We start from the raw sequence: 22,228 nt of genomic DNA, 5'->3' as shown, positions 1-22,228 counted from the left end.
TCTGCACGCTGCCTTCTCTGATTGGCTGGCTCTCTCGTCGGTCCTCGGGGCGGGACCAATAGCCTTTTCAGAAGCTAGGCATCCCAGCAGGCACTGCGAAACGTCAGGTCCCTGCAGGCCACGCTCTGTTCAGCTGGGACAGCTCCCACCCTGTAAAGTGGACGCTGTGTCCTCCTGCTTTCTTCTTGTGTGGCGGCTCCGACGTCCTCGACCCGCAGAGGTCCGGTCCAGCGGGCCTGCCCAACCACCAGCTTCCCCGCAACCAGCACTTTAGGGCTGCCCCAGGCCAGGCGGCGCACTGCCCTCTGGACTCCCTTTTACTCCCAGTTTCTGCAATCTACACTGTTGCACGTAGAGGAGAAACAAAACCTAAGGAAAATTAAGGAATTGGTCAAATGTATAGCTACGTTCAGTCTGAAGAACTTCAGTGTTCTTTACAAACTCACTAGGAGGGATCCCTGGGTGGCGCAGCGGTTTGGCGCCTGCCTTTGGCCCAGGGTGCGATCTGGAGACCCGGGATCGAATCCCACGTCGGGCTCCCGGTGCATGGAGCCTGCTTCTTCCTCTGCCTGTGTCTCTGCCTCTGCCTCTCTCTCTCTGTGTGTGACTATCATAAAAAAAAAAAAAAAAAAAAAAAAAAAAACTAGGAGGCATGCTTCACGAAGGCAAGAATTAACAGATGTCGGATCTTTGGTGCCATGAGCAGTATCTGCTCCACAGTAGTAGCTCAGTCAATATTTGGTGAAAACGCCTCCCACAGCTTGGGGTATATATATGTGTGTGTGTATTGGGAGGGATGTGAGTTCCCTAAACTCTAGCTTATATTCTTGCCCCTACCACCACCTGAACCCCATGGTGCTGTGTAATAAATGATAGAACATATTTGTACCCCATATCCTTCACAAATTGATCACATGATGACTTTGAGAAGGTGCTCTGTGAGCCTGTCCATCACCCTTGGCAGCCACTGACATAAGGGGCAACTTCAGTTGAGGGCCCATAATAAAGAGTTCAAAAGCAGAATTCTTAAATCTTTATTCAGCCAAATCTCTCAGGCCCCAGGCCCTGATGATGACTGTCACCCCCACCCCCTTCCCCACAGGAGGTATGCAGCTGAGGCCACAAAACATTACATACATTCGCACACATCATCAAAAATAACTGAGGGAAAGACCCTCGCTTTGATTGGCAAACAAGGCACAGACCTGGACCAGTGCTCACACAGACCCTGGCCTAGGGACATCCTCCTTGGAGGAGGCACTGAGGCACTGTTGCTGCACCATGAGCCAGCATTCCCTGATCCCAGTGTGTATGAGGAGTCAGAAGCCACTGTAGAGGGAAACCTAGACTCTTCCCCTATGCCTCCCTTATCTTGAACACCCACCCTTGGCTCTGACTGTCCTGACTGCCCCCCATCCAAGACCCAAAACATACGACCTTTCTCCATAGATGAGGGCCCTCCTCCCTCCAAACATGACGCTATTCTGTTTGTAGGGTCTCCCAAGATTCTGGTATCTGAGACATGAATTAAGGAGACTTAATTCTTCTCTATCCCTGCTGCAAGCTTGGAGCAGCTTCTTGGGGCAACCCTGGCCCACCATGACCCACTACACGAAGGGCAGAAGGGTACAGAGCCATGCTCTGCTACACTCATGGGTGGACACAGGGGGCCAGCTCCTTTGCTGTTCTCTGGGCTCATTCCCCCAGTAAGTGACGACCTCCATGCACACTCATTCTTCAGGCCACATGGGCCCTGTCACACTCACACGGCACGCCCTCGGCGCTGCCTACTCTCCTCCTTTCATCCAGGGGTATGAGAGGTCACCCCAGGGGGCAGGCGTGAAGGGCTTCCTGGATCTTCTGACGGCAATAAGAGTACTTTTGCAGGATCTGGCGGAGGTGCTCCTCTTCCTCCCGCTGAAGGATGCGCAGGAAGTTGTGTAGTTCAGGCATGCTAAAGGCATCCCACTGCAGGTGGAGAGGGGGGAAACAGGCTGCAGCAGGCATGGCCAAACCAGGAGGCCCTCCCCAGAGAAGAGCAGCAGTCATGTCACACAGCTAGGATGAGGCTTTCTGTTAGGTTCTGGCCTGAATGGCCTGAGCTAGGATTCTTGACAATAGTCTGTATAGAAGATGGGCCCCACAATGTAGAGCAATCACCTCAAAGACAGGCAACCAAACCAGATGTTCCCCAGTAATCTGTGGACAGGTTATGCCCACACTGTGTCTAATATTACTCCACAGACCCAATACTTTGGAGCCAGAAAGTTTCATTGTAGCTACAAGACTCACATACTCCTGGAGAGGCTTTGCATGGCTTTTTCTCCAGTCCTATTCCTCCTTCCAACTTTACTGCAGCTGCAACCCACTAGCCCTGCCCAATGACAACCAAGAAACTGAAAGAGGGCTGTGTACTTACATTCACCTCCCCAGAGTCATTCTCCTTGAGGACAAAGCTTAGGGCCTTCTCGCTGGGCCCTGCAAGGAGCCGCAGACGCAGGGGCTGTTCATCATCCGACAGCTTCCGGAGGTACACTGAGGGACAGGCAGGGAGGCAAGAGTGTTTGATTAGAGTCAGGCCCAGTCCACTTAGCCCCTCACACATGGTGCATGCATATATACCCTCATGCATGGTGGGGTAGATGGGAAGCCCACCTTGGCCATGGCGCTCAGCCCGCTCAAAGAGTGCAAACTTGCGGGGGTCATCCACCACCAAGAATTTGCGAAGTAGGGCCTCAATGACCTCACGTGCCCGCGTGCGTGACAACACATGCAGGTGCTTGACAGCATCCTTGGGCAGGTAGAAGGAGGTGCGACGCTTCACAGCTGTGCCTCGCCCTGGGCCCCGCCTCACATCCTGCAAGGACGGTGGCTTCTTGCTGGAGGGCACTGAGACAGGGCGCACCAGCTTCAGTTGAACCTTGATGAAGCCTGTGTAGGAGCCATCCTTGTTCTGAAGAAGAGAAACCGAACCATGACTAGGTTCTAGTGAGATGGAACAGACTTGGACACCGCTAGTCCACTTGGGACTAGGCTGGATGTGAATAAATCACTGCTTAGGCCCACCCAAGAATACCTTATACAGGAGAGCTGTAGCCTCTCCTCATACCCCTTCCCCAGGCTGTCAACTCACCAGGCTCATGAAGAGGTTGCTGTTGATCTGGCTATTGTATTCCTTTATCTTCTGCTCAACCTCAGCCTGAGAAAGGTCAGGTATCTCCCACTCCGCAGGCTCATCCTGAAAGATGGGACAGGATGGACACAGGGCCCTAAAAGAACCTATCACACTGCAATGTGTTACAGACAGGGAGGTGAGTCTGTGGGCTTTGAAAAACTGCTTCTGGGGGAGCCTTTGGAAACTGACTACAAAGCTTGAGTCCTGATGAGAAGAATCCATTACTGCTCCTGGTTTTGCATGCTATGGATAGGCACAGCAAAGGCAGAGTCATTTGGCTTCTTAATGCTGCCCACATGAGGTCTCCTCAGCACTGGGTGAGGCCCTAAGGATACCTTAAAACCAAGACAACTGAATATACAAAAAAAGATGTGGGATTCTTTTTTTAAAATAAGATTTTATTTATTTATTCATGAGAGAGAGAGAGAGAGAGAGAGATTGGCAGAGACACAAGCAGAGGGAGAAGCAGGCTCCAAGCAGGGAGCCCGATGTGGGACTCAATCCCAGGACTCCAGGATCATGCCCTGGGCTGAAGGCAGGCACTAAACTGCTGAGCCAGGCATCCCAAGATGTGGGATTCTTATTGACAGTAAAACCACCTTTCAACTGCACAGCCTGATTTCAGCATCCTAGTTAGGTGGGGTCAGAGGTGTCCCAGAGAAGGGAGACTACTTGGCCACTCTGCCCTGGCAAAGGGCCATGACCACAGGGTGAAAGGTGTGGGGACTGGTGCACACCAGGAGCTCAGCTAGCTGTGTGTATGAGGGTGAGGGCAACCTGTACAATGTTAGCACCCTCTCATGGGGGACTTGGGGCCAGCTTTGTTATGTTTCACACATAAGGAGGAAACCACTGTGACATGTCATTTGATCTTGACACAAGCTGCACAAAAGGTTGCTTCAGGCCAGGCTCCAATCTGCCTCCTAGTAGAGCCTGTCCCACGAGTGCCAAGCAGGTAGGCTTCTGTACCTCCTCCCTCCTATCTGGAGGTTTAGCCCAAAGAGTTTTAGCTCTACCACTCAGCACAACCCCCACTCCTCCAGGGGCTGGATTCTTGTTGGAAGGGTAGAGTAGGGACCAGGGCAGCCAGAGCTCTGAATTAACTTTTTTTTTTTTCTACCAAACTCCCTGGTTCCATTGCATCAGCCTTACTTCCTGTTGACGTCAGCCCTGGTTGAAATGGGAGTGTCACAGACACAGCTGAGATCACTACTGACCAATGCTTTGTCCCAGGGGAGTTCTTACCAGCTGGTCTCCTGCAGAATAACCTCGTGTCCAGCTCTGAGCCTAGGAGAGGCAGGCTTCTCCCTGACTGCTGCCTTGGAGCCCCTAAGCTTAAACCATCTGATGGGGATGAACAGGGAGGACAGATGAGACTGTACACCTGGAACAGCTTTTTAGCAGTATGCTCTTTACCTAGAACCTGCCAGTAAGTATGTGGCACTGAGGACTGAAGTTGGGGCCTCACAGGGAAAAAGTATTAGGGGAGAGGTTGGGACTGAAGCCTGTTTGCTCCCCCAGGTTTAAAAAAAAAAATCTTCTGGATGGAGGAGAGCACTAAGAAGTGAAAACTCCAGTAGAAATCTTACTAGGGGGAGGGACAAACCCTCTAAGACTAGTAATGAACAAATAGTGTGGGCCCTCGGAAATGGGAGATTGGAAGATTGGCTGGTAAAATGAAGGCTGGATCCTGGGAATAAAGGGTGGATGTGTTTGTTCAGGCCCAAGGAGAGGGCCTCCTTCAGAAGTACCAGGATGGGAGAGTGCTATGGGGCAGGAGGAGAGTGGAGTAAACTCTAGTACCAGGACCAGAAGGAAGAGAATTCTGTTTACAGAACAGTGGGCAGAAAGATGGCACCAACCTATTTCCCCTCCTTGTGATGGCTCTGAGCTCCAGCCTGAGGATGAGAACACTTGCTTCCTACTCATCCCTTCCTCAGTTATCAAGGAGCCCTGACTGAGGTGCAGGGACCTATGTTCTAGTCTCTTACCCTCTCCAGGCAAACCTCCCTTAGTACTTTTTTTCCTCCTTCCTTAGCATCTTTACTCATAAAACAAGGGACTTGGACAGGAGGCACTGCATTGTCCTGCCAGGATTCTAAAAGAAAAAAGTTTCTTTTTCCACTTCCAAAGCTTCCTGTTGGAGGATTCCAATAGCCATCGCAGAGGTGTGCACAGCAGGACCATGGAATTTCCCTTCTCTTGCACTACAGTGACCCACTGTCCACTCTACCACTGTCCATAGTGACTGATGGTTTTTACTTTACATACAATTGGGGACTCCCCAGACTCCTTTCTTCTTCATTTTTTAAAAGATTTTGTTTATTTTTTGATGAGAGAGAGACAGACAGAAAGAGACAGGCGGAAACATAGGCAGAGGGAGAAGCAGGAGCCATGCAGGGAGCCTGATGTGGGACTCGATCCCGGGACTCCAGGATCGAGCCCTGGGTCAAAGGCAGGTGCTAAACCCCTGAGCCACTCAGGGATCCCCTCCCAGACTCCTTTTCAATTGGTTGGTGTCTTGTGGTTTTCTCACCGTTCCACAATGGAAAATGGCTCAAGCCTGAGTGACAGACAGTCCCAGGGATCCACATTCAAAGCTTATATTTTAAGATCTGGGCTGAACTTTTGAGTAAAATTTAAGAGTATAAAATTTTCATCTGAAGAATTACTCACAAAGTCCCTTTTCGAGGTTCATGTGAGGAACTCTGCCCTATTGCTGCAAGATGTCCTGAGCTTCAGGGTTCTCGTCTCTCTTTCCTGATGCTCTGTCCAGGGTGCTCCCCTGAGGTGTACCAGCTCTAGAACAGTTACCTGAGCTTGGCCTTCACACTCATGACACACAGCACAGAGGTATCTGGTAATGGGGACACCTAGGAGATTCCGAGAGGAACAGCTGCTCTAGCACCACATCTTACAGTCTTGGGTTAGTGGCCCCTCTTTCTTGACCCCTCCTCTGGGCTTTGTACTATCTAGCCTGCCTCACTTCCTGTGGATAAGATGCTCCTGTCTGCTAACAGTCCAGAACTAGGCTTCCTGCCCATCCATTCCCAAATACTCTTCCTACAGGTCCACACCAATTTTAGTATATGTGCTTCCGAAGCGAGCACTCCAGCCAAGTCCACTCCAGAATCCTCCACTTTCCAGCAGCTGGTGGCAGGCCAAGCTGGGTAAGAGGTAGGGACTCAGTTGGCTCCGACCAGGAGTACAAACGCAGGGGCCCGAACCTTCCTGCTAAACACATTTCCCAGTTCCCGGCGAGGACACCTCCCCTTCCACTTCCTCCCACCACCCCCACCTCCACCCCCGTCCCCCAGAGGCAGAGGGAGCGTCCGAACGCAGAAACCGAGGTGCTCGTCCAGACTGCGCAGTCGGCTTTAGTCATAGGTGGATCATGCCCGTCCCGGGTCTACCCCAAGCCACGTAGCTGCTTCCCCTGGTTCAACCGGTCTGTGACAGAGACAACAAGGCCTCGGCGCCCGGCACCGAGGCGCGAGAGCCCGGCACACGGTTCCGCGGGCGGGCCCCGGGCCGGTATGGAATCCCCACTGATGGGAGAGAGGGACTGCGCACAGACTCGAGCCGGCAACTCAGCGGAAAGGGGCAGGGGCCTGGCGATCATCACCCGCCCGCCGCCCAAAACCCCGGCCCCCACCTGGTCCCGACGCGGCCTGCGCGCCAGTGAGGTACGCGCGGTGAAGTACTGCTCAAGCTCCGAGTCCGAATCCTCCTGGCTGCAGTAGCCACTGCTCGTCGTGCTGCTCCAGGTCATCTCGAAAGAAGGCGTCCCCGCGTCCACCTCGCCCATCGCCGCGCCCGCCCGCCAGCTCCTCGAGCCCCGTGCGCCGGTAGCCTCCAACCACCGCCCGAGACGCGTGTGCGCGTGCGCTGGGATCAGGGTTCGCGCCGCAACCGTTAACGCCGAGACGTAGGCAGCCACGATCTGGCTCCCTTCTCATGGGGGGGGGGGGGGGCTTCGAGGGGCGGGTTCACACACGCCCCGCCTCCAGGAGTGACCTCATAGCCCAGGCAGCTCAGCTCGGCTCCGCCTCGCAGACCACACCTCTTTTGGGGAACTAGTCGGAGCGTCTGCGCATGTACACCAGCGTGGCTGCACGACCGGATGCGGGTGCGGGAAGGTGCGGAAATTGCGCGGGCGTGGAGCCTCGGCTCTTCCGGGCAATCCGCACGGAGTCAGCATCCCTGGTACCCCTTCAAGCCGCTCTCGGCCGCGGGAAGACCCGCTGTTCGAGCGCTCATTGCGCGTAACCGGGCGGCCCTAAGCAACTCCTGCCGTGTGGCCGGCTGGTCTGCGCGCCTTTTCCGTACGCCACCCCTTGCCCCGCGCTCACCACGTTCGTGTCCCGCTCCAGCGCAGGTTCCCAGCCCAGGTCCCGGGGCCCGCAGCAGTCCAGGCAGACAAGCGCGCGGCAACGGTAGTGGCATGTGAACTTGCAATCTGCAGAGAGGCCTGGCCGTGAGGCGGAGCCCCGGCTCCAGTTCAGAGAAGCATCCCGGGGACGGAAGAGAAACCCCGGGACGAAGGCCGTTGCCCGCCAGGCTTTGCATGACCCGCCTTGTCTTACGGCCCGGGTACCCTGCCGCTGCTATGCAGATTCTAGTGTTGGTCTCCCGACGTCTGGAAACTGGCGGGAAGGCCTCAGGCGGTTAGGGATCCAGGCCTGTTGAACAGCTGGATCTCTAGCACGGAGATCCCCCTTCCGCACTGTCAAGCGCCCCCCCCCCCAGCATTTACTTGAAGGGCAAACCCCCAAAATCTTTAACCCTTTAACCCCTTTAGCTGTCATCTGTCTACATCCCTCACACCAAAACATATCATTTATCTGCATACACAGTGTAATTCCTCATCTTCACTCTCTCCTTTACCCATTCCAGTCAGGCTTGATCCTCCCTCCAGGATAATGGTTAGGGTCCTTAGCAACCTGTGCACGTTCCAATGCCAGATCCCTTCTGCATCCTCACCATGCCCCCCAGCATCGTTTGATGCTTGCTCCCCTTGGCTTCCAGGGCCCCCCATTGCCCCGGTTTTCCTCCCATGCCCTGCAGCTCCTGCTCAGCTTCTTTGGTTCTGCCTCAACTCCCAGATCTAATGGGCAAGAGTGTCTGAGGCTCAGTTCTGATCACTGCCATTGCCCTGCTCTGTGTACAACCCCAGATCCAAGCCTTCCATCCCTAACCTCCCTCAGATCAAAGCCTGTGTCAACCCAATGTGACCAAAACCAACTTTTCTTTCACCTCTCCTCTCCTCTCGCCAGAGCTCCTCATCTTAGCAAAAATCACTACTGTCCCTGTTTGAGGTAAAAATTCCAAATCACCCTTGATCCCTCTCTTCTCTTTGCTTCTGATACATACCCAAATTGTCCTGTATTTCATCCCTATGTCACTTTATTTCTCCATGGGATCACTGCAATGTCTCAGCCCTTGCTTGTGCTTGGTTTTCTGTCACAGCTCTGGTGTTCAGGACAGACTCTTGTACTGGATGAGAGGGTCTCCACACCTACATAGGCCTAGGACACCTCTAAATCCCTAAATGGGCCAGAGCAGTGATTCTCAACTGCTCTCAATTCCAGGCTGCCTACTGAAATGATTTTTTTTTTTTTTGTAAATTGCTGATACATTTCTAGTGATGGATTCAACAGGTCTGAAGTCCAGGCATAGGGGTTTGGAGGGCTGTAAAATCCCAACCAATTCTAGCTGGTGTATAGCCAGTGGGACAGCAGCCTCTGCTTGCTGGCAGAAAGACTGCTGGTGTGTGATGTTTTGTGTTTTAGCACCTGGTTGGCTGGGCCTGCAATAGGTATTTGCTCAATTAAATTCCTGCTTGTAGAAGACCCACCCAAGGTACTTTTTCCCTGCTTACCTCCAAAGGTGGGTAAATTCCCCCTCCTCCCAGAGATTTGAGGGGGGGGGCAGTGAGTGAATCTTTGGGAAAGAGCAGGCTTGGGAACATGGACTTAGAGATTGGTCGAAATACAGACTTCTCAAGAAGAGCCAAGGCACTTAAAAGATAAAAAGCTTGAAATCAGCACCTTGTTCATAGTTATTCACAGGCATCTGCCTCTGCATAAATGTGCGCCCAATGCAGGTGGTATAGAACAAGGCTATAAACCGTCTGTCTGCCTGCACTTTCTTACACGATGGAGCAAAGGCAGTGGACCTGGCCTACTGCCAGTTGGGAACCAACCCTGCCGACCGACCCCCTCCTTTGCGACTTGACACGCAGCGACGGCACTGCCCCTTGGCCCCGCATTTCGCTCTCCCAGCGCGCGGGGCTGCTACTCACGCGCGCATTGCAGGCCCTTGCGCACGACGCCCCAGATGAAGTCGCCGCAGAGGTCGCACCACGTGTGCGTGGCGGGCCCCGCAGGTTGGAAGTGGTGGCCGCGGCCCGCGACCAGCTGCCGTGCGGGATTGCGCGCGGTCCCCGGTGCGATGCGCAGCGCGTTCGCTCGCTCCAGCCGGCTGCGGCCCGGACCTCCGCGCCGCGCGGGCTCCAGTTCCCTCAGTTCAATGAGCTCGGGTTCGGTGGACATGGCCGGGTCGGGCCCGGACTCCCGCCGGCTTTGGGCGCGAGCGAGCGCCGGGCGGGCGGGGCCGCGGGGCGGGCCGCGAGGCGGCGCCGCCCCCGGGATCTAGGCTGGGCGGCGAGAGAACCAGGGCGAGCCGCGCAGTGCAGACCCGGGTGCCCGGGCTGTGTCGGCCCGCAGGCGGAGTAGGGGCGGGGGGCGATCTCGCAGAGTCCCGGCGCTCCCTTTCCTTTTCTTCTTGCATCTGGGTGCACCCCACCCCCGCCCCCCGCCCCAAGACGACGACCACCAAGAAGGGCCACTCGGAGACAGGCTGTTTCTAGAGACTAGCTTTACTGTACTAGAGGCACAGGGTCCCCACATCCGGCCCTTGTCTTTGCCTCGCCCAGGCCTCCCGCTCCAGCCTGCTGAGGTAGCACCCTCAGCCTACCCTCAGGGTAGGGCAGGAAGCGAGCAGCCTTTACTGGGGAAGATGGGTCAGCAGCTTGCTGGGCTCGCTGTGCTCACTACCTCACAGTGCTCGCTCTGTTCACCACCTGGGAGGCTGGAGCCCTGGCTGAGGTTTCGAGAGGTTCAAGGGCACACTCTGGGTGGGTTGTAGGGCATGGGTGCTTGGCCCTCAGCAGCTGCAGCTTTCACTTGGCTCTGTCACCTTGGGCTGCCAGGACACAAGCCTTTCCATGCTTCTTCCAATGCTTGACTTGGCACTCCCTGCAGGCAGGTGGGCTGGTAAGCATGCAGTGCTTGTGCGGGGTATAGAAGTGGGGCTTAGGGGTCCAAGTTCCTAGGATACCCTCACCTGCAGCAATACCATTCATTCTGGCACCGTGAGCACCGTTTGGAGGCATCTGCACTGCAGTAGGCACAGCGGGGCCGCTCTGGGGTTACTGCCTCTAGGATGTCCAGGCTGTAGGTCTCAGCCCATCTAAGAAAGAGGTCAGGAAAGGCTGGCTGTGCCTGGCCGGTGGGGGCACAAGAGCACCCCTGCCCGTGTCCATGCCTTCTGCATACCTCCTACCCCTTCTGCCCACTCAGTGGGCCTCACCTTTGTGCCTGTAGTCGCAGGTCCTGCTCTGAAGGGCTGAATATGTGCCTTAGCTGGTGCTTGGCAATAGCCTGCCACTTGCCTCTGTTCTCTCTTTCTAGCCGCTCCCAGATTTCTGGGATCTGAGGGAGAAAAGTGGAAAGTGTCAGGGAGGAGCTGGCAAGGTGGGCAGTAGTCCTGAGCAGCTCACTTCCTGGTACCTACCTGTTCCAACACCAAGTCCTTCTTTGGGGGCTGAGTTTCAGTCAGGGCCAGGTGGGCCAGGAAACCCTGCAGGTCTGCCAGGTTGGGCAGCTGGTCGAGCAGTGTGTCTGTGAGGAAGGCCCGAAGCTGCAAGGGAGTCCAGGGAAGGCCAGTGTGAAGTGGTGCTGACCAGGGAGGGCCTGGGCTAGGGTGCCTGTGGGGACCACGTCCCACTAGCTGCTGCGACACCTGAGCTTCAGGGTCTGGAAAGAGGACTGGGGCTGAGGGAGGTGGGCAGTGATAAGCAGCAGGGGTGGGGCAGGGCAGGGTGGGATGGGGTGGCACTGGTGCAGGAGGAGCTCCCCCACCTTGAGTAGCTGTCCCTTGGCAAAGCTGGTGACGCAGTAGCGGGTCCGGGCTTCGGGGCTTAGCAGCAGGTTGTATAGGGCGATCCACACCTGCCCATCCAACTTGCTCAGTTTTGGCTGCTCTGTGGGGGCCACTGTCTGCCAACGGCCACCCTCAAATTGCTGCATCTTGCCTGGGGAGAAGAGCCAGCACACTAGGAGCAGGTGTTACACACTCTTTGAGTCGGCCAGCTGAATGGGCTGGGGTCCTGAGTACTGTCTGGGTGCACGACTCGCCAAGGCTGGTGTCTGCTTGCTCCAGAGCAGGGTGAGTCTTTTTTTTTTTTTTTTTTTGAATTTTTTATTTATTTATGATAGTCACACACAGAGGGAGAGAGAGAGAGGCAGAGACATAGGCAGAGGGAGAAGCAGGCTCCATGCACCGGGAGCCCGACGTGGGATTCGATCCCGGGTCTCCAGGATCGCGCCCTGGGCCAAAGGCAGGCGCCAAACCGCTGCGCCACCCAGGGATCCCTGAGCAGGGTGAGTCTTTAGCAGTGGACACACAGGCCTTACCTGCTGCAGAGCCCAGGTCTAAGCTAGTTTGTGTGAGGCATTCTGGGCTCCTCTATGAGCTAGCAGGCAGTTTGTGTGTAAGCTGCCTGTCCCCATCAATCCTGGGGTATGTCTGGGAAGCCATGAGCTGGGGCTTAGGCAAGGGGGTGGGGAAGACCTTACCACCTTCCTGTCGGCTCCAGGGACTGTGTTCCAGCAGTTCCACCAGGAGGCAGGGCAAGTTGTGGGTACTGAGCATGCAGTTCAAGGTGCTCAAGGAAAGGCTAGGGGTGGTGGTGGAGAGAAGTGAGCGGCGGCTACAGGCCCAGGATCCCAGTCCTCCACTGCAGGTCTCAGGCCTTGCAGGACTGCCCACCTGTCCACACAGTCTGTGATGTAGCGCAGCACTGAGAGGGCCTTCAATGCGATCTCAAACTCCATCAGCTCTGCCTGCTTCTGCAGCTCCTGGGTGGCAGGGGCACATGGTGCTCTAGCTGGGCCACCCCCTGCCTGCTCAGGCCTTGAGAGAGCCTGTTATACCCACTGGCACCTCCAGGGACCCTCAGCCTACCTGTATGGGGGTGCTCTCCTGAGACTCCTCCTCCTCGGGAGGGCTGCCACGGCCACTCCGGGCCACCAACATAGTCAGTTTTCGGTGGCAGTAGTCTACCAGGTCCAAGACAGCATCCTCTGCTGACTCACACACCTCCTGAGGGACAGGCAGAGGGGAACATTCTGTCTCTGATGCTCTCCCCACACAGACACAACCCCTCTTCCCAGTCAGGCCTTAGCCTGGGGCAACAGCTTGTGGACAGGGCTGATGCCTCACTTTATGGAAGAACACTGTCTCCAGAAGGTTGATGATGGAGGCCTCGTGGTGTACCTGTCAGATAAAGAGAACAGAGCGTGGAGCCACTGAAAGAAGAATCAGATTACCAGCTCTCTTGTCAAATCCAGAGCCCTCTAAAGGCATGAGCAGGGTGTGACCAGGGGCCCAGCTTACCACCATGTATATGGGAAAAGTGTTCTGGGGCTTGAAGTCCTCCAGCTTGCACAGCACAGGGAACACCTTCTGCTTCCACATCTCCACTGCAATCAGCTCCTCCACCAGTGTTGGGATCTTTGAGGGGGAGAGGAAAGGACAGAGATGAAGTAGGCCTACCTTGGCCTTGCCACCCTCCCATCCCTGGCTTGGTCCTGCCTGACTCCTCAAACTCCCCTAGGCTCCTAGATTCTCTCCATAGGTACCTTCCCAAGCTCTCTCCTGCACCTTAGACCTTCATTTCTAGCTGCTCTCAATAACTTTGTGGGGACATTTCCCATGCTTCCTATAACTGGCTCTTGCTTTGTCCCTGGGCTGCCTTGGCCCCCGACACCCCCCCCCCCAACTACACCCTTGTCCCCTCTGTCCTCATCCAGGTGTTCCTCTCAGGCTGGCTCTCCTGTTCATGCCCTCCTTGTCCCTGTCCTCCTGCCTTCCAGGGTTCTCATGTGCCTTGACCTCACCCTTACTCAGAGCCCTGCACAATTTCCTAGTCCTCTCCCACCCTCCCGTAGGGGGCTCCACCTTTTCTTTGCAGAGGAACCCTTTTGTCAAGTGATATCTCAGGTCATTTATTTGAGTCACCTCCTGGCTCATTTTTCAGGCAGGCTCATCCCTGGTTTCTAATTCTTCTCTCAAGTTATGAAGGCTGCCTTCTTCCATGCCAAAGTCCCATCTCCACTTCAGTGAGGGCCCCCTCTGGCCTGACAGTCTATTCAAGGATGTCTTTAGAACGTAGGCTCTCCCCCTACAGCCTGGGCTGCTGTATGATCTAAGACTATCTCTCAAATCAACCAACGTCTCACACTTGGCCCAGTGTGCCAGTGTCCTGTCCAAAAGGGATGCAAAATCAAATCTGTAACACACTCCTCTCTTTTCTCTTGGGGAAGACAAGAGTACCACCTAGAGGGAAGTGAAGGCATCCGAGGTGCTCCTGAGAGGTAGAGTGGTGGGGTGAGAGGTGGTAGGAAGGGCAGGAACCCTGCCCGTGACCCCAGCATACCTTCCTATGGGTGACCAGCAGCTCCTGGATGGGCTCACCCTGGCTGGCTGTAGCATCAAGGATAGCCTGCATGTTCAACTTCTCCAGGTTCTCATGCTGCTGGTTCCACCTGCCCCAGAGAGAGTGGATGTGTTTTGGGGTACTACTGAAGCCTAACCTGGGTTTGGGTACTATTGCATTTGGGTATTACTGAACCTAATCAGCCTAACCTGATCCTGAGGGGCCAGAGGGGACTCAGGACCATATACCCCCTAACTCAGAGATCTTTGTCTCCTCACTTGGGGATTCCTCCACACTGGGTACCCTCTCCCCCGTGTCAGGCCCATACTCCTCCATTCAAGGACTCTGACTCTGTGACACCGCCTGACCCTTGGATCCAGCTGCCTCACCCTCCAGAGCCCATCTCCCGCAGCGGGAAGCTGCGCAGCCCCCGCACCAGCACGTCAGCCTCCCCGGGCAGCAGCAGCTCCAGGTCGCCCATGTTGTGGCCAGGGCCAGAGAGCCAGAAAGCGGGATTCAGTTGACCCCGGACAGCAGCCGGCGCCGAGGCAGGGGAGTCGAAAGTCTCCCGCTGGGTCCAGGTTGCGGACGCAGCTGTTGCGGAGCGGTTGGGGCGCGCGGATCCTCGCCGTCATGGAAACGGTTAGCTCGGCGCCTGCGCAGTGCGGCCCGGGCAGGCTCCGGCCCCGCCCCCGGCCGCCACGCCTTCCCCGCGGCGGGTAAGGAAGCCCCTTGGACTCCCAAACTTCTCCTTCACCTCCGACTGCGGCTCGAGGGTCTGCCCTGAGCGACAGACTCCTGTGGCCTAAGCTCCCTCCTCCGACGTCAAGACCAGCACAAGGACAGGGTCATGCTGCCCCCACCAGCTCTTCCTGCCGCGGCTCCAACTCCGCCGCGCGGATGTCCCTCTCCGTGGCTTTCTCGCTCCAGTACGTCTGGCGCCGGGCTCCGCCTGCTGGCTCTACCCCCCAAGGTACTGCGCAGGGGCCACTTCTTTCCATCCCAGTCTAACAGGCTGCCACCACCTCTCGTGAGGAACTGCTGTAATCTTTTTCTGGGTGACTGTATGGCTGCCTCCAGTTCTTGAAATAGTATGTCCAAACCAGCTTACCAGCATCTCTGCAGTATCACTTTTGCCCTTTCCGTACTTCATTTCTTGCCCCTTTCCCCATTGCCTCTTATGTTCCAGCCTTGTGGGCCTCTCTTGAGTTCCTCATACATCCTAAAGCTGTTTTTGCTTCGGGGCTTTTGCACCTGTTACCCCAACCTGGAATACTCTTCCTCCATCAAGCCTCAGTTCAAGTCACCTCAGGGAGGCCTTCCTTGCTTATTTAATCCAGAACAGCTTCAGCTCCCACCCCACCCCATTCTTGATCACAGCTTCCTGATTGTTTCTTTCTGGCTGTTTATTTCAGTTCCTAATTAGTGGACACATTTGTCCATAGTTAGTCCTGCCCACCAGATGGCGCAGCAGCGGGCCAGGACCACAGCTATTTTACTGCCAGTTCTCAGGTGGCTGGTTCAGAGGCGATACTCAATAAAGGTAGGTTCAAACAGATGCTTTTATTTACAGGACTGAGGGTCACCCTTGAGACAATACGGACTAGTCTACGGGTCTAGCCCTCATGCACCAGACGGCGCTTTGCAGGACGAAAGCAGCCACAGTCGTGTGCCTAGTTTAGCCCCCACCAGCCTCATTTCCAGCAGATGATGATATTGGGGTCATTTTCCAGCCGTTCATCAAGCTCGTGGTAGCTCATGCCTGTTTGGAACAGTGCAGGTGAGGTGAGCAGTCTTGCCTTGGCCACCTGCCCTGACCCCACCCCAGCTGCAATTTCTGCCTCCACCTGTCTTGCAACAGATCTCATCATAGCTGTGGCAGCCTGTGTAAAGCCGGGCAGGGTGGCTCCGCTCCTCCCGAGACACCCGCACGGGATACTTCTGTAGTCGGCGGATGAGGTTCTTCATAAGACCGAACTGGATCAGCTTCCTGGGGTGGGGTTGAGGGAGAGAAGAGTGATGCCCTGGCTGGGCCTTCCTCCAGGCAAGCCAACCCTTTTCTGCAGTCTCCCCTCAGATTTCGTCTCAATGACCAGACTGCCTTCCAAACCCAAAGCCTGGGGTTTTGGAAAGCCTGCCTAGACTAGTAGTGCCACATGATTCTGCTCACTGGGAATCTCCTGCTTCCTCTCTAACCCAAGGCTCCAGAGACGTAGAGTGTATATGCTTTCAGGTAAACCCCTCATGACCCTGGGAATCCCCTTCTGACCGTTCATCAACACGCTGCAGCTGCTGGGGGTGGCGGCCAATGAGGTCTCTCACAGTAGTGCCAGGGCTCAAGCTGCAATATAGCTGGAACACATCCCGAAGGCTGGCCCTCTTGTGCCCTGTGGGTACCAGGGGTCAGCTCTGTAGGTGGCTCTGCACCCCCCCCCCACCCCGCCATGGCCTCCCCCAGAGCCCACTACTACCTTGTTTGGTCACATAGGATAAACATGCCTCTTGCAGGGACTTGTCATCTACCAGATCCTGGACCTTCGGTGTTGGGCAGTACACATTGGAATACTGGAGGGTAGCAGGAGGCACAGGGGCCTGAGTGAGAGGCTTGGAAATCTGACATAGCCCTAGTCTGGCCAAGCCACATGATTCACTCTCCCCTTAACCAAAGCCCAGACTCACCTACCTGGAGGATGGACACCAGTGTCACAACTCCATAATACCTGGGGGAGATAGTGTGCTCAGCTTCTGAGGGTCATGCCTTCCCACCCCACACACTCAGTGTCCTGGGGCTCTTCCTTGGCTAGCAGCTCTGTCCTGAGTGTGGCTGTTGCCCTACTCACAACAAATTCTGGATGGCGATGCGCACCAGGTTTAGCTCCACATCTGCCTCAGCTGAGATCTTCTGGACATGGCGGAAGCCATCAATGTAGGGCAGGATCTGGGCAGGGCAGGATCAGTAGGGGTGGGATGAGGCCAGAGCTGTGGCCACCCCTAGGTGATGATACCCAGGGAGGGACAGCACACCTGTTGTGTGGTGAGGTCCCATTGTGAGTTGAAGAAATCTTCCTTGTCCTTGGTAAAGACAGGCACATCATACTCCTGCGCCACAGGAGGGTCAGGCCGCTGCTCAATCACCTTCAAGTGGATGGTGTTGGATTCATCTGCAGGGGCCCCACCCATATCTTCAGTGTCATCTCTTTCAAGAGGCCCTCAATTACCCCTCAGTCCTCCCAGCAACCCTTGAAGCAGATAGGTGGCCCTGGGTAGGGCCGATCTCCCCTACCCCCCACTTCTTAAGTAAGCTCTGCGTCCAACGTGGGGCTTGAACTCACAACCTCAAGATCAAGACTCACATGCTCTACTGACTGAGCCAGCCAGACACCCCCAATCTTCCTTTTTTTATGGAGCAAAAGACAGGCCCAGAGAGGAACAGGAACATGCCAAAGGAGCATAGACAGCTCTCTGCTGGCCTCCATATCCCAAATCCCAACATGCATTTGACTCTGGACATCATCAACCCAGCTCATGGCTATTTATTAGCCATCAATTTGTTCATGAATCTTGTCCATGGCTGGGCTTGCCTTCCCTTGCCATGTTCCTATCCCTCTTCTACCCCTCTGTTCTCCTTGGCAAAGGCTGGGTCATACCGATCGGCAGAGTGCACCGGCCTGAGGCATTTAGCTCCTCCAGCAAGATGGTCATGATGGGCACCAATTTCTGCTTGCTCTCCTCTGTTGACACGAAGCTGCTCTCTAGCTGGATGGAGCATGGACAAGATGGTGGGTATACCCTGGGACCCCTGGCTGGCATCCTACCCTGGCAGATACCTAGGTCTGCAGGGCTTTGGAAACATTTGTCTGCCTGCCCATCCACTCAAGCCCATTCTGTTGCAGACCTCCAGTGTGGTCAGGTAGCCAGCCAGCTTTTTGACGATGGGCTCGAGGGCACAGGTCTTGGCCTGGGCATCACACACAAAGCCTAGGTTGAAAAGCAGGGCATTGCGGCTGTACTTCTTGTGTTCAATGCACACAGGGCAGCCAATCAGTTTCTTGTCCATGGCTGTGCTGGATGTGGGGGGGAGGGGGAGAGGTGGGTACAGAGTCAGGCTCCTCCTGACCCAAGCTTGTTCACTTCTCCTGGGACATTCCCGCGCCCCCCCCCCCCCCGCCCTTCCCCGTTAGGGCCTCACACAGTGATGAGTTTGTTCTGCAGCTCTGGCTTGGTGATGATGTACACCTGGACTGTGTCAAACAGCTCCCTGGAGATGAAGTCTTCAGGGACCTAGGGGTGAGGGAGTGGGGGAGTGGCAAGAGGCCCCTCAGTGGACCCTGGGACTAAGCAGAGTACAGTAGGAGATCCCCAAGGCCTAAGCCCTCTTGTCCATTGTTTCTCCTCTCTCCCATCCACCCAGACCTACTCCTCCTTTGTGTTTCCAAACACTTGCCATGTTCTTACCTGCTTCCTGGCTTTTGCATATGCTGTTTCCCCTACCTGGCACACTCTCCTCCTTCACCTAAGTTCCTAAGCATCCAGGAATACTATTGGACTGCGCGCCCCCGCCTCTCTTGGACCTGGCACCTCCCCACAGACCGACTTCCCACAATCACTGCCTATGGGATTGTTTGCCCCATCAACACGGGAGCCTGGGACTTGGGTCTGAGTATCCTCTCGGTCACGATTCTCTGCGAATGAAGAAGTGGTATGCCTGCGTGCAGCACCGGGCACGGGAATCCACCGCTTCCAGGAAGCTTGCTGAGCTCCTGAGAGCGTCCCTCTTCCACCGCCCCCCCGGCCCTGAGAGCCCGAATAGCACCTGATAAGTGATTTTGGGTCCCAGCGTGGGATGGAACTCGCTGAAGAATATGCATTCGATGCGGCAACCGCTGCCCATGGTGCTGGCAGGGCCCAGGTCTGCAGCCCCTGGCGCCCGGACCCCTGTAAACACCCGTCGGAATCAGCCCGCAGGCCTGGAGCTCCAGATCACGCACGCCTGCGCACTCACACCCGTTAAGCTGTGTGCTTAACAGCGCCTGCGCAGCTCGACTGAGCGGTGTGGCTGGGCGTGGGGGCGCTCGTATCAGGAAATCCCGGCTGGGTAGACGTCGCACCCGGAAGTGAAGCGGCTCCGCGACGGAGCGGCGGCTCGCACGGCAGGGCCCCGGGTACCCCGCTTTCTCGGGAAGAAGCCACCGCGTCGGGTCAGCGCTGCGGGTGAGGCAGGCGAGTCCCTAGCGTGTAGGGGCAGCATGCCAGCAGCACGTGGGGAGACTAGTGCGCGAAGGGATTCAGGCTGTACTATGATACGCAGATGGGAACTACAAAGCCCGTAGTGCTTCACGCTCTTCTAGCTGCTGCTTCCGCGCGGCGACGGCATGATGCACGCTGGGATTTGTAGTCTATTACATGGCCTTGCGCATCCTACCTGGAAGGTGGGCCAGTGATCAGTGCCAGCCAGTTCAGATGCGGGTACACGCTGCCAGTCCTCGACTATTCCTGGTACCCGTGTTGGTACTGTCCCTTCCTACCTTACTTCTTGGAAGAGCGTGGCATTCCTGCCCTGCAACTCTTGCTCCAGTGAGGAGTGGACAGCAGGCACCTCAGACCCTTGCTCATTCTACTATGCTTTCAGGCTACAGTCACTGGCCTGGTTGACCATGGCTCTTTCTGTGGAGACGGAGTCGCACATCTACAGAGCTCTGCGCACTGCCTCTGGGGCTGCTGCCCACCTTGTGGCCCTGGGTTTTACCATCTTTGTGGCTGTGCTTGCCAGGCCTGGCTCCAGTAAGTAGAATTCATAGTTGACTTCTGGAAAGGAAAGTGCGCCTTCTCTTGGGGAGCAGGAGCAATAGGAAGCCTTGGGCCTGACACCTGGGAAAGGCTTGGCTGGTTGGGCGACATCCTATGCTGGAGGGATAAGTGGGGAGGAGGTGAGTGTTAGGGGCTCTACCAGTTTGGCCAAGGTACCTGGCTTCTCTGGTTTTGGTGCTCCACTTGGCTACCTTTTGTGAAGTGCTATAAGGAGGGAGGACTGCCAGAGTGGCAAAGGATGGCCTCTGCTCCAGGGAGGGACCAGGAAGCAAGGATAAGTAGGGGGTGCGCTTGTTGCAGTAAGAGGGGGCTAGCATTTTGGCAGCACTTCCTTGGATGATGGGTGGCTCATTTTCCTCACCCTGTAGGGATTGGTGTGGCTGGGTTCTTCTTGCCTCAGCCTCACAAAACCTCTTTTTCATTCCAGGTCTGTTCTCCTGGCACCCCACACTTATGTCTTTGGCTGTAAGTAGTGGGCCTGGCCAGCTCTTAGGGGTGGGAGGGAGCATAGATACCAGGGGTGGCCCTGACAGGTCTTTGGAGGGATGGAATGTGGGATTGGAAAAGTTGCATGCTCCAACTCCTGCCCATGGTATATATCCCAGACTGGAACTGTAGTGTTCAAAACCCAGGGCAAATTTGTCTAAGCATAAGATGAGACTTCACCTATCTTCAGGCAGGAAGCTTAGAAAATGCATTTGAGTGTACCTGTGTTCCCTTTTACCTTAATAGCGATGCATCTAATTTTCCCTGAAACAGTGCACCCATGTGGCCAGCTCTTGCCAAGAAATTGTATCTAGCTCCGTTCAAGGAAACAAAGCTTGTGAATCATTTATAACTGCCACATCTCAAACCTTGTGTTTGCTGGGTAATAGAGCAGAGATGACATTTCAAAATACCACCTAGGAAGGAGTGTGGAGAGGTGCATACCTCTTGCCAGTTTTTTGGGGCACATGTTCTGTCCCTGATGGAGTTCCTCACTCCTGCCCCACCCAATGGATACTCTTGTCATTGGGGAGAGAATGAAGAGGTGAACTCTGCCCAGAATGACTGGCAGTTTAGAAAGTTATCTAAATCTCTTTTTTCTTCTGCTGGGCAGCAACCTAACTTCGTTTCCCATCCCTATCTCCCCAGTTCTCTTTCCTGATGACTGAAGCACTGCTGGTGTTCTCTCCTGAGAGTTCGCTGCTGCGCTCCCTCTCACGGAAGGGCCGAGCACGCTGCCACTGGGTTCTGCAGCTGCTGGCCCTGCTGTGTGCACTGCTGGGCCTAGGTCTTGTCATCCTCCACAAGGAACAGCTTGGCAAAGCCCACCTGGCCACGTGGCATGGGCGGGCAGGGCTGATAGCTGTGCTATGGGCGGGGTTGCAATGCTCAGGTGGGGTGGGGCTGCTCTACCCTAAACTGCTACCCCGATGGCCCCTGGCTAAGCTCAAGTTATACCATGCCACTTCTGGGCTAGTAGGCTACCTTTTGGGCACTGCCAGCCTTTTGTTGGGCATGTGTTCACTGTGGTTCACCGCCACGGTCACTGGTGGGGTCTGGTATCTGGCTGTGCTCTGCCCTGTCATTACCAGCTTGGTCATCATGAATCAGGTGAGCAATGCCTACCTGTACCGCAAAAGGATCCAGCCGTGAGCTCTTCCCAGCCTAGAAGCCTGGATTTGCCTCTCAGTGTAGTAGCTGGGGCTGGAACCTCCTGGACTCTTTCAGCTAAGTCATGGGGACACCTCAGGCACTGGGGCAGTCTAGAGTAGGAGTCTTGTGTGTGACATTTTTGGTTGCTCCTCATCCTGGAGTGCCTCCCCTTTCCTTCTGTACTGTCCCAGAGGAGCTTACAGATGATGTGTCTGGATGAAATTGGGGTTGCAAGGCTACTTCCCCAGCAACTCAACTCGTACTTGTACTGGTATGTCCAGAAATTACAGGAGAGAAAAAAAAATAAAAAAGAATGACTGAAAAGACTGAATGGGAGGAATAGCTTAGAGCTGGGGATAGTTTTTGCTAATGCATGAAAAAACATACAGCTGGGCAGGATGGGGAGCCCTGTCCCTGACCACTCACTGAGGGGCTGAAGCTCTCCCAGCACGCAAGCTCCCAGGATCTGGCTGCTGAGTGCCCTCTGCCACCAGGGCCCTAGAGCTATAGCTGTGAATGGTACAGCTGTGTGTCCCTTCAGTGTCCCAGCTGCCCACTGTGCTGGTATCTCTAGACTGTGGTGGTTAGATGTGGACAACGACAAGATACGGAGTTGGGGATGGGCTATTTCCATAGGCGTCAAGCACTGAGCACTCTGTTTTTGGCATGAGCCATCAATAACAGCTCTTGAGGATAGAGGGGCCCTCAACCATCAGATCTGGGCAGGGCCTTCCTGACTGGGAATCAGGGAGAGAAAATGAGTAGGGATCTGAAGTGATAGCTCTGGGAGGTTATTTAATGGTGGGCATGTGGTGGTAGGGGGAGTGGGGGCAAAAGGCTTCTTACTGAGCTGGAGTTGCCATGGAGACCAAGCCCTAGAACCT

At 55.4% G+C, this 22,228-nt stretch overlaps 4 protein-coding genes across 9 annotated transcripts; 1 reads left to right on the top strand and 3 right to left on the bottom strand.

The window, feature by feature from the left end:
- Window positions 1-1,018: 1,018 nt before the first annotated feature.
- RASSF1 (Ras association domain family member 1) lies at window positions 1,019-9,770 on the bottom strand. 4 transcript variants are annotated; one of them, XM_055344419.1, is made up of 6 exons: window positions 9,480-9,770; window positions 7,528-7,634; window positions 3,134-3,238; window positions 2,656-2,953; window positions 2,420-2,535; window positions 1,019-1,968 (listed from the first exon to the last, which is right to left on the bottom strand). In XM_055344419.1, the coding sequence occupies exons 1-6, from the start codon at window positions 9,727-9,729 to the stop codon at window positions 1,822-1,824; spliced, it is 1,023 nt and encodes a 340-aa protein (XP_055200394.1). In that variant the 5' UTR covers window positions 9,730-9,770; the 3' UTR covers window positions 1,019-1,821. The 4 variants fall into 4 exon arrangements, with proteins under 4 accessions (XP_055200394.1, XP_055200398.1, XP_055200395.1 ...); XM_055344423.1 differs by lacking the exons at window positions 7,528-7,634; window positions 9,480-9,770 and adding exons at window positions 5,852-6,048; window positions 6,253-6,448; XM_055344420.1 differs by lacking the exons at window positions 7,528-7,634; window positions 9,480-9,770 and adding an exon at window positions 6,831-7,521.
- A 279-nt stretch (window positions 9,771-10,049) lies between these two features.
- Window positions 10,050-14,669, bottom strand: ZMYND10 (zinc finger MYND-type containing 10). Of its 2 annotated transcripts, none has more exons than XM_055343647.1 (12): window positions 14,288-14,669; window positions 13,899-14,007; window positions 12,857-12,973; window positions 12,683-12,736; window positions 12,425-12,562; window positions 12,230-12,318; window positions 12,037-12,137; window positions 11,320-11,492; window positions 10,973-11,098; window positions 10,769-10,890; window positions 10,523-10,648; window positions 10,050-10,434 (listed from the first exon to the last, which is right to left on the bottom strand). In XM_055343647.1, the coding sequence occupies exons 1-12, from the start codon at window positions 14,377-14,379 to the stop codon at window positions 10,359-10,361; spliced, it is 1,323 nt and encodes a 440-aa protein (XP_055199622.1). In that variant the 5' UTR covers window positions 14,380-14,669; the 3' UTR covers window positions 10,050-10,358. The 2 variants fall into 2 exon arrangements, with proteins under 2 accessions (XP_055199622.1, XP_055199623.1); XM_055343648.1 differs by having other exon boundaries at window positions 14,335-14,669.
- A 166-nt stretch (window positions 14,670-14,835) lies between these two features.
- Window positions 14,836-22,210, top strand: LOC129521818 (transmembrane reductase CYB561D2). Of its 2 annotated transcripts, XM_055343652.1 has the most exons (5): window positions 14,836-14,871; window positions 15,314-15,441; window positions 19,528-19,679; window positions 20,134-20,171; window positions 20,841-22,210. In XM_055343652.1, exons 3-5 carry the CDS (start codon window positions 19,553-19,555, stop codon window positions 21,342-21,344), a joined length of 669 nt encoding a protein of 222 aa, XP_055199627.1. In that variant the 5' UTR covers window positions 14,836-14,871; window positions 15,314-15,441; window positions 19,528-19,552; the 3' UTR covers window positions 21,345-22,210. The 2 variants fall into 2 exon arrangements, with proteins under 2 accessions (XP_055199627.1, XP_055199626.1); XM_055343651.1 differs by lacking the exons at window positions 14,836-14,871; window positions 15,314-15,441 and adding an exon at window positions 18,978-19,109.
- On the bottom strand, window positions 15,443-18,915 carry NPRL2 (NPR2 like, GATOR1 complex subunit). The gene is made up of 11 exons (XM_055343649.1): window positions 18,712-18,915; window positions 18,088-18,179; window positions 17,794-17,962; window positions 17,546-17,654; window positions 16,923-17,059; window positions 16,739-16,836; window positions 16,582-16,618; window positions 16,370-16,463; window positions 16,168-16,285; window positions 15,746-15,888; window positions 15,443-15,660 (listed from the first exon to the last, which is right to left on the bottom strand). The coding sequence occupies exons 1-11, from the start codon at window positions 18,787-18,789 to the stop codon at window positions 15,593-15,595; spliced, it is 1,143 nt and encodes a 380-aa protein (XP_055199624.1). The 5' UTR covers window positions 18,790-18,915; the 3' UTR covers window positions 15,443-15,592.
- Window positions 22,211-22,228: the final 18 nt, after the last annotated feature.

This window comes from Nyctereutes procyonoides, unplaced genomic scaffold (genome assembly GCF_905146905.1).
Source record: "Nyctereutes procyonoides isolate TBG_1078 unplaced genomic scaffold, NYPRO_anot_genome, whole genome shotgun sequence".
NCBI classification, from domain to species: Eukaryota; Metazoa; Chordata; class Mammalia; order Carnivora; family Canidae; genus Nyctereutes; species Nyctereutes procyonoides.
This window is presented reverse-complemented; position numbering and strand designations above follow the sequence as displayed.